General features: G+C 45.3%; 1 protein-coding gene across 1 annotated transcript in view; it reads right to left on the bottom strand.

The window, feature by feature from the left end:
* The window catches only part of LOC106807560 (tetraspanin-3-like), a 25,322-nt gene that overhangs the window by 6,811 nt on the left and 8,484 nt on the right, over nucleotides 1-10,027 (bottom strand). Inside the window, exon 2 of the mRNA XM_014809930.1 lies at nucleotides 6,038-6,043. Within this exon, the coding sequence (XP_014665416.1) occupies nucleotides 6,038-6,042 (5 nt within the window). The 5' untranslated portion in view covers nucleotide 6,043. The remainder of the gene's footprint in view (nucleotides 1-6,037; nucleotides 6,044-10,027) is intronic.

Genomic DNA, 10,027 nt, shown 5'->3' with positions numbered 1-10,027 from the left:
TATAATTATATTGCTTCGTGCACGTTTACGCTTACTCTCGTTAGGCGATTTTACACGTTTACTTACTCCTTAGCTTATTCTTACAGGTTAATACGTGTTAGCAGGTTAGTACTGTCTTCTCCCAGTCGTGTGCTTCGCGGCTCGTCGCGAGTTCGTGGGTTGCAGTGCGTCTCCCTGTCAGTGCGGTAGGCTATAGTCTTTAGCTATAAGGTATACTTCTCGGCGTCGTCCTGCTTGTTGAGCGTTCTCCCTCGACTGTGTGTGTGCGCTCTGGCTCGAGCGTGATCGTTCGTTCGTTCGTTCGTTCGTTTCGTTCGTTCGCTTCCTTTGTTCGTTCCGTTCGTTCGTTCGTTTCGTTTGCTCCGTTCGCTTCGTTTGGTCGTTCGTTCGTGCGTCCGAAAACTGACTGATTTTTACCATTGGGATCTTTTGCCTGCTTATATAGGAAGCCCGCGGTGACGTAGGATACGGCGGCGCCTGCCCTGTCCTGTACCAGTGTCGAAGTGGATGGACTACGTTCGCGTACCTGGCCGTTGTCCCCTCGCCTTAACACGTGTACACAAGGGATGCAACCCCCTTGGTTGATTATACTCACGAGCGTCGTACCCCCTTGTCTGCACGTGCCTCGCTGGCGCCACTCTTCTTCGCCGGCGCCAATGTACGCTTTGATGGTGCAACTCCCTGACTCCCACATGCTGGCGCCACCCTCCGCCGCGCGGTGTTACGTGAGGTGCCACTCCCTGACCTCCCACATTCGGCTCGCTTATGCGGAAGCCCCCCTCCCTTAGGAAAACTCTCCATCTTGTTCGCGGTGGTTGGTCTGGACGCATCTGCAGCCCGGATATTACGCGCGTTAAGCATGAGAACAGGCCCGCCTCGCGGTGCCTTTTCATCGAATTTCGCTGCCCCTCTATGTTTATAACTTTTATAAGCAAGGCCTCTGGGTACTACAGAAAAGCCGCATATCGTCAAATTGAGCAGCGTTCTGGGCGATTTGCAGAAATCATTCGGGACTCTGTCCCACGTTAGGGCGAGAATAAATCCAATGGATCGTAATTGCTAATTTGTTTAGGCTTCGGCGCTTTTAGGTTTTTTCTTCTAGAAAAGCGATTTTGAAGTTTTATTTAATCTTAACGCCCTGAAGTCTATTCTCGTCATATGCGGTCCCATAGATGCGCGACGAGGCTACTTCTTCGAGGCGATTTTCAGAGAATTTTCCTAGACAACGAACGGCGAATTAGGCTTAGACTGCACCCGGTGGAGAGTTCGACACGCTGCAGATAACTATTAACTTTAGTGTAGCCATAAGATTCTTGGCCGAAGTTATCGTGCGCCACCAGTCTAGCTTCGAACGATGACGTCGAGTGTAATTCTCGTAGCACATCTATAGGACACCGCAGGCCTCACTGATTGCATGCGTGTTTACACTTGACGAATGCGATAGACGTTTATGTGGAACAGACCACAGCCGTATTCTCTGAGCGTCTGTTATTTACCCCCCATGCTGTTGATGTTTCGAATCAGACGTCAGACTTCAAGCCATTGTGTATATTATAGCAAGAGCCAGACTCAGCAGCATGTAGCTACCTAACGTGACATTTATATAGTTGTAACGTACTAGGACGATAGGCCCGTTACGGCCAGCGCAGGTAGGCAGATAGGCAGGCCGCGGCGCTGTCCGCATGTAGCCGGGACAAGCAATGCTGCCTTCCAGCGACCATGTCACGCAAGACGAGAAGAAGGTCGCCGATACAATTCTTCGGGTTCCGATTCGGATTCGAAAATATCGGATTCGCGAAGAAAGAAAGCAGAGCGCCAAACAGTTAAATCGTAAGCGGCGCTATATAGTACTACAGCTAGTCTCTCGATATTGCTATGCCCCGAGGATATTGCAGCGTATATCATGTCTCCGCCAGGCCTCAGTAGACATAGATATATTATTGCTGTTAAATTGCAATATTTGGCGCCTTTCTTTCCGTCAGTGTGGTGTTTATAGCTCTTTGATACATAGTACATATATATTACATTAGTACTATGTTATTAAGAGCAGAATAATTCTTATAGTAACCGATTACAACTTTAATTTTTAAAGTTCAGGGGGGGTATCTTTTACGCAAATATTGAAAGTCAGTTTAATTTCAACCGTTTGCTTTACTATCTTGTACTATACTCTACTAATTCTCTAGTACAAGTAGGGGGCACAGGAGTTTGTTAGTAGCTAGTACAACTTACAGTAGACAGTTATAAGTTGAGTTATCCTCTGTTTGCTTGTTACTGAGATTTTTAGAATTGTATTGCCTTATATTAACTAAAATATAAGCGACATAGAAGCTAGCGTGTTATGCTTAAGGTTAGGATGAACATCGTATTATAAAACGCTATAGACGATACAGCTACAGGAATATGTTAGAATTTATTTTCGTACAGTTACCTGACAAAACCATGACTTACATATTCCACGTTAAATTATACACACAGGAACACTCGATTCTATAATTAACCAGGGTGGTGATTCGACTCGTATAAGTAAAGTTGGTGTCTAATTGATATTTAGCAAAACCTGTTAAAATTGAAATCATCTTCCTTTCAATAGGGCGAGGGATTGTAGTGTTTAAACCCTGAGGTTAGCTGACAACGTAACTAAAGCGTTGCACAACGTAAACAGAAAGCATAGAACAGAAATGCTTTTTGCGCTATACTCTGCGAGGGATATTATGAATTGCCCATGACCTTCGTGAAATACAGCCAGCATGGTCGGTTCGGGAACGATTTTCTTGTGTGAGCTATCGTGACTGTAAGTTTTAGGTTAGGGTTTTGCAAATTTTATACGTGCACCTGCATTCATGCCACTCCACGAACCTATTCTAAAATCGGCTCTTCTATTTTTCACAGTTACTTGAAATTTTTACCATAATCCATACATCACGTATATATATGTTTGCACAGCTCTCAATTATCATGCTCGTACTATCGTCGTTAACAATAATTATCTCATAATAGTCCTATTATTTACTATTTCTAACCGCCAGTTATCAATATTCATAATGCGCCTACCCTACCCCCCAATCATTGACATATGAAATAATATGGCCAACTTTCAATGACTGTCACACAAGATGAGCACACCCAATTTGAGCAATCGGTCCTACTTGCTTCATTCCTGTCATTTACAACTTTGGTTAATGCACAAACCTATGCCGGTCGTCGCCGGCGAGTTATGTCGTCTTAGTGCTGTTTCTCAAAGAAATTTACAGCACTTGGACATTTTACCTCTGCATGCTGCTCTATTAGCTGCATTTACATGTGATCGCTAATAATTGGTACAATCGGTCGGTACATACCAGCTTAGCTGACTATGGGGTATGCGCAGGGGGCGGATCCAGGGGCGGGGCGCGCGTGCGACCGGGCGCGGCGGGTGGGGGCGCACGCCGCCCCGTAAAAATTCGTTAGTTTGCCTTTTTTCTCGGCCCCGAGCGGCGCCTTCTTTTTCTCTGGCGCCCGAGGGCCCTTTTTTTCGTTTGGTCCGGCGCTCGCAGGCGGTGGCTCGCGGCGAGAGAACGGCATGTGGAGGCGGGGCCGGCGTGTAGTTTCGAGTTACATTTTTGGCCGGCCGCGGAGCCGGCGCGCGGCGGCGATAGATATTCTACAGGGAGTGAATAATAATAGATTATTGTTAGAATTATTATAGATAGTCCATATATTTAGACTTACGATATCTACAGGGACGTGAACTGAATAATAGGTTATTGTTAGCATCTATTATAGATATCATGGGGGAGGGCCCCCCTATAGTGGGACATTCCCGCAGTCGCGTGCGCCTTCCCGCGGAACTGCGCGCAAGATCTGCGCTCAGCGCTTCAGATCAACACCTCCTTTCGGCAACGCTTCTCTAGTATCCCGTCTCATCTGGTTGTATGACGTCATCCCCCCTGAACTCTCCACAACTCTTCACTTCCCCCCTGAAATCCCCACACTAAAAACTACACATAAACTAGACACTACTAACACATGTACCACAACACTCGTAGTACATACAAACCAAAAACCCCCACTTTTGTCTCGCGCGGCCTCTTATAAACGGCCCGCTACGGTGGTGTCCGCTAAGAACGCCTCCGACTAAAATACTTCTATTAGCACTATTCAACTCCACTAGGTGTCGCTACACTATCATATCTATCTAAAACTTTACACGTTTACAACATATTTCCCACACCAGGCGTCGCCACTTATCTACGAATTCCCTAAGTTGACGCCCCTGTTTCTGATCGTCAACACATTCCTTTATCACCTGTCGGACCTGGATTTTCTTTAATCTAACATCTTTACATCCTGCTAAGGCTGTCAACACGGATGGGCGTGGGGTTTGGTTTTCTACTCTTTCGTACATGTGCTAAGGCAACCCAGAAATGGCACCGCCTTAGCGAGTGGTTAGCTCATTGAATATTCATAAACGCGTGACACATATATCCACGCCGCGTTGTCAACCCGCGATACACTAAACATACATGTTCTAAGGCAGCACGCTAGGATTAGCGTGCTAGCAGCTAGTGCGAATGACCTTGACTTGCTGGCTGGCTAGCTAGCGCTGCGCGCTGCAACACAACATATACATATATTGCACATATATACACTAGTTATACACGGGGAAGTAATTTAAATAATTGGGTAACAGCGCACTGTTACATCACTCCCCTGCAAATAACTTGCTTGACTCAATGTCAACAAGTGTTGTCCCAAGACATGTAACACACTTTCTACCGCTCACCACTAATTATCACTCGGATACTACGTGAGAAAGCTTAACTACGTTACATGTCAATTCATTTCACAATGCTTCATTTGTTTTTATCATATGCTATCCGTTACCTAACAATTAACACTCATCACTACACAATAGCAAGAAATTTGTGTATACAATGATACAGCCTCAAAATAATATTGAATATAATTACCCGCGCAAAATACAATAAGAAAAACAAACCGAAACAAGTGTTTTACGGCCGAATGCGATTCCTGACGCCACCTCCGATTTGTCGCCTCCTACGGCATGCAGGAGATACAGTAGGTGTATTCGTATGCGAAACTTAATGCCTATTGGTACAACACGAATGTGCTCAGCTAGTACTATAAATCGATAATCTTATCTCCCAACACCCCTAAACACCTAAATAAGTATGTAATTCTACCGCATCCTGCTGGTGCGTGCGCGATGGGGCGGGGAAGGGGGAGTGGGTGGTGTTATGTATTGACGAAGAGTGATAAAGACTCATAAAGAAGTTTAATACTGGAGCTGGTACCTGTTCTGCCTAGCAGCCATACGAACTGGCCAACAAGAGAGCGCGGTATCAATGCGCTCCGACCCAACAACAAGGTTCTACAAAACAACATGTGCATGCGCACAGTAGGTAGTCCCTACTATTACAGGTGGGGCAGGTGGCGCAGACTCAACTAGATCCGGCGGCGGTGCCGGCCCTACAACGGCGTCCCACGTAAGGGTAGGCGAGGCCGCAGGTCGTGTTGAGACAAGTACGGGGGTGGGTGTGAACCGACGTTGATAACAACACACTGCATTAGTCTTCTTACAGTAAAACCAAATGATCTCCGCACAACCGATGGCGAGCAACGCATAAATGGCAAACTGTTGCCACTGCCCACCCGAAAAACCAACTGAAGCTCCCAACAATGGAAATGCTTCACCTGCACTCAAAATACGACGACTGCTAGCAATGCAATCTTTCAATTGCTTATACGGTATGTCAAACGCTTTAATGGCGTACAGCTTCGAAGGTAAAATTGAAGCAGGCAGCAAATCGGTAGCGTTTCCCCGACGAACCGCTAATGCTGCCAAATCACGCCAAATGGTAGGCACTGACAACTGTGGCGGCAACATTTGCTGTATATAAGTAGTAATATCAACACGAGAATCGTGATGATAGAAGGTCGGCAAAGTGAACGAAGGTGAGGGAGCCGAACACCCAGAAGCCAGGGTGACAACCTGCTGCGAACGAACGTGAATGTCGGTATTCACCAGAGGTGTGTCATGCTCGGATTGACATGAAACAGTCAGAAGAAATGGTTTGATTGGTGTTATTAGCCAGTTGCCGTTTGTAAGATACGCCACATGATGTTTTTGTTGCCGAGAAATGTTAAGACGTCGCGGACAACGCTGGTGGATGTGCTCCTCTTGATTAAGAAAAAGTTATACTACGCAGTCGGATAAACCGGCTACATAGTAGATTTCTGATGCAGACTGACAAATGTCCTGGTTAGCATCCAGACATTTCCGCATTAGGTCTGCCTTTGGATAAAAATAACGTGCCCGATTCTGTGCAAAGGCCACGTACTGTGAATTTATATCATAATACACGTAAGGAGTCGAGTTGGAAATAAACACCGGTGTAGGTATAATCTGGTAAACGTCAAATATCTGACCAAAGTGTTTCAAAGGCAAAAATGTCAAAACGTAAAAAGACGTAACTGTGGGTACAACTTATGTTTTCAACAGATCATAGTAATAAAGGATGCCCTCCTCAATATCCCTCGGCAAGGCGAGATAGTCCGGTAACGTTTCTTTAATGGCTCGTAGTAACGTTCGAAGTTGCGCCGACGATATCAAAGATATCGCTAATTTGCCCGCCAAAAGATCACTTAGTGCCTGCTCTAAACCTGTAATAACATTCGTAACATTATGGAGTGCCATCATTAGTGCATCAGTGGTAGACTGAAGCCGACTAAGCGTGGATAATTTATCATCCGTGGACGCAGCTAACCAGTCAGGCCGGTGAGTAGCCCTATTTAAAAACTTGCGTAAGTCATCTGTACCATCAATCAGATCATTTATGGTGGCTCTATTGAGCTGCACCTGGGTGTGGGTGATATTAAAAACAGTTAAACTATCCTCCAATGCGTGCTGGAAAGCATCTTAAGACAATCGAAACTGGGACAGTCTCAAGTCCAGTCGCGCGATATCCTCCTCATTCGCTGTTCCGTATAGGAACTTCTGAATTTTCCCCATAAATGGTAGAAGCAAACGCTTAGGGCATTGCTTGACAAACATACTTGTGAGACCTTGCAATCTATTAACTAAACGCCTATGTTTCAAACGAAAGGTAGTTGCGTGTGAATCAACAAATTCATGTACAGTATTCTGAAAACGTCTGAAATTTGGATCGGTAGTATTGTAATGTTGACTGGGTCGCTCCTTAAGCATATATCTAATTTGCCTGTCAATTCCGTTTATGTAGGCCGTGATTGTCTGAATCTCAAGGGTAAATGCCAAAGCCCAAGTCGATTGGGTAATGGCCATAGTCCCCTTCGGTACGAACACAGCCCCCTGTGTGGCTGCCATATCACCAAGGGCTGTGCCAACGCACAGACCGAATTTGGAAGAGGAATATGAAAAACCTCTTAGTGTCTAGGCCATACCTTATTGAAATAACTCTTAACTCGAGTAACAAGAGTTTTATTCTCAGCTCCTTGCGATACCACTCTTACGCGTGGCTCCTGCACTATAGCTACTGATTCCACAGAATGTGCACTTTCTGGAACCATAGGTATAGTATTAACCTAAACATCTGGCGTCTCTGCCTTCTTGTTATGTACATCTTGCGTGAGCTGCTGAACATCTCCTGATGAGAAAGTAAAATTTAAATACTCCCGTCCAAGATGTGGGCGCCTGAACTCCACATAGCTATCGGCGTCTATAGCTTTACCAAAATCCTTCCTAATATCCTTCTCGATTTCCTTCCTAATATCCTTCGTGATCACGCTTTCATCTCCTCCCGTTTCGACAGGCTTCTGTAAACTGACCGCAGGCACCATTAGATGCGCCTTTGTTGGAGCGGTCGTTATGACGGCAATCTGTGCTGTCGTATTAGTTGAGCCGTATTCGGGGTCTCCCTCTTCAGTTAATCATGCCCGCTTCACAGGCTGTACCAGAACATTCAATTCACTTGTTCCGTCGCTCGCCTTCCGTCTTTTGAATGACTGGTTACTACCAGTTTCCTCTTTTGATTGTGGTTCCATATCAGGACTTATGGATCTCCCCAATTCCGACGGGGTATAGATGACTGTGTCATCATTACTATCGCCAACTTGCTGAGTGGAATTAGGCTCCTGTGCCTCAATGTCACTTGCAGCTGGATCCATTGCAATTGGATCAACTGCACGAGGCATTGACGGTTGCGGTTGCTCCGTAGAGCCCGCTGAGACCTGCGTCTTTGGCACTGTGATGAAATGACTTAGAGGTAGTTCGTCTTCTTCATCGAACTCTTCGTCACTACTACCCTCCTCGTCGGGTGGATATGCCATTGTCGCTGCCCTATGAGGCTGGCGACGTACTCCCTTTGGCATATCTTCTCGTTGTACCGGCTTACTACAATCCCACCAAGCTTGTGGGTGTGCTGCTCGCATATTCTCCACATGTGAGATCACTTCTCTCTTCGTGATCTCGTGTTGCAGGAGATATTTCTTTGGACTCAATACCTTTACCACGACGTAGTAAGGATGCCAAGGCGATGCTAACTTGCAAATGGGATTTGGCTTGAGTACCGGATTATGGTAGTAGACGGGGTCACCAACTTTGAAATTGAGCTGCTTAGCTCGCTTGTCATAATGGTACTTGTTCTTAAGACGTGCCAGACGCGTTCTATCTCTATTTGGTCGGCGCTTTAGGTTTTCTTCTAGAAAAGCGATTTTGAATTTATTTAATTTAACGCCCTGAAGTTATTCTCGTACATATGCCGTCCCATAGATGGCGCGACGAGGCTCTCTTCGAGGGATTTTCCAGAGAATTTTCCAGACAACGAACGGCGAATAGGCTTAGACTGCCCCGCGGTGGAGAGTTCGACACGCTGCAGTAACTATAACTTTAGTGTAGCCAAAGATTCTTGGCCGAGTTATCGTGCGCACCAGTCTAGCTCGAACGTGACGTCCGAGTGTAATTCTCGTAGCCATCTTAGGACACCGCAGGCCTCACTGATTGATGGTTGTTTACACTGAGAATGCCGACTAGCCGTTATGTGGAAAACCACCAGCCGTATGTCTGAGCGTCTGTTATTACCCCCCCATGCTGTGATGTTTGGGATCATGACGTCAGACTTCAAGCATGTATATATAGCAGAGCAGATCGACTCAGCAGCATGTGCTACCTAACGTGCATTTATAAGTTGATAACGTACTAGACGTAGGCGTACGGCAGGCAGGTAGGCAGTAGGCAGGCGGCGGCGGTCCGCATGTAGCCGGACAAGCAATGCCTGCTTCCAGCGACATGTCACGCAAGACGAAGAAAGAAGAGTCGGATAGAATTCTTCGGGTTCCGATTCGGATTCGAAATTCGGATTCGGAAGAAAGAAGAGAGCGCCAGTTAATGTAAGCGGGCTATATAGTACTACAGCTAGTCTCTACGATATTGCTAGGCCGAGATATTGCAGCGTAATATCATGTCTCCCCCAGGCCTCAGTAGAATAATATATATTGCCGTTAAATTGCACTATTTGGCCCTTTTTCCGTTGTGGTGTTTATTAGCTCTTGATACATATACATATATATACATCAGTACTATGTTATAAGAGCAGAATAATTCCTTATAGTAACGATTACAACTATTAGTCAGTCTACGCAAATATGAAAGTTCATGTTTAATTTCAACCGTTTGTTACTATCTCTACTAATACTATACTCTACTAATTCTCTAGTACAAGTAGGGGGCCTACAGAGTTTGTTAGTAGTTAGTAGTTATAGTACAACTACAGTAGACAGTTATAAGTTGAGTTATCCTGTTTGTGTTACTTTGAGATTTTTAGAATTGTATTGCTTATATAACTAAATATAAGCGACATAGAAGCTAGCGTGTTATGCTAGTGTTAGGATGAACATCGTATTATAAAACGCTTAGAATACCAGGTACAGGAATGTAGATTTATTTTCGTAACAGTACCTGACAAAACCATGACTACTATATTCCACGTTAATTATACACACAGACACTCGATTCTATATTAACCAGGGTGATTCGAACTGCGTATAA

The sequence above is a fragment of the Priapulus caudatus genome, unplaced genomic scaffold, assembly GCF_000485595.1.
Source record: "Priapulus caudatus unplaced genomic scaffold, Priapulus_caudatus-5.0.1 Scaffold223, whole genome shotgun sequence".
Classification (NCBI taxonomy): Eukaryota; Metazoa; Priapulida; class Priapulimorpha; order Priapulimorphida; family Priapulidae; genus Priapulus; species Priapulus caudatus.
This window is presented reverse-complemented; position numbering and strand designations above follow the sequence as displayed.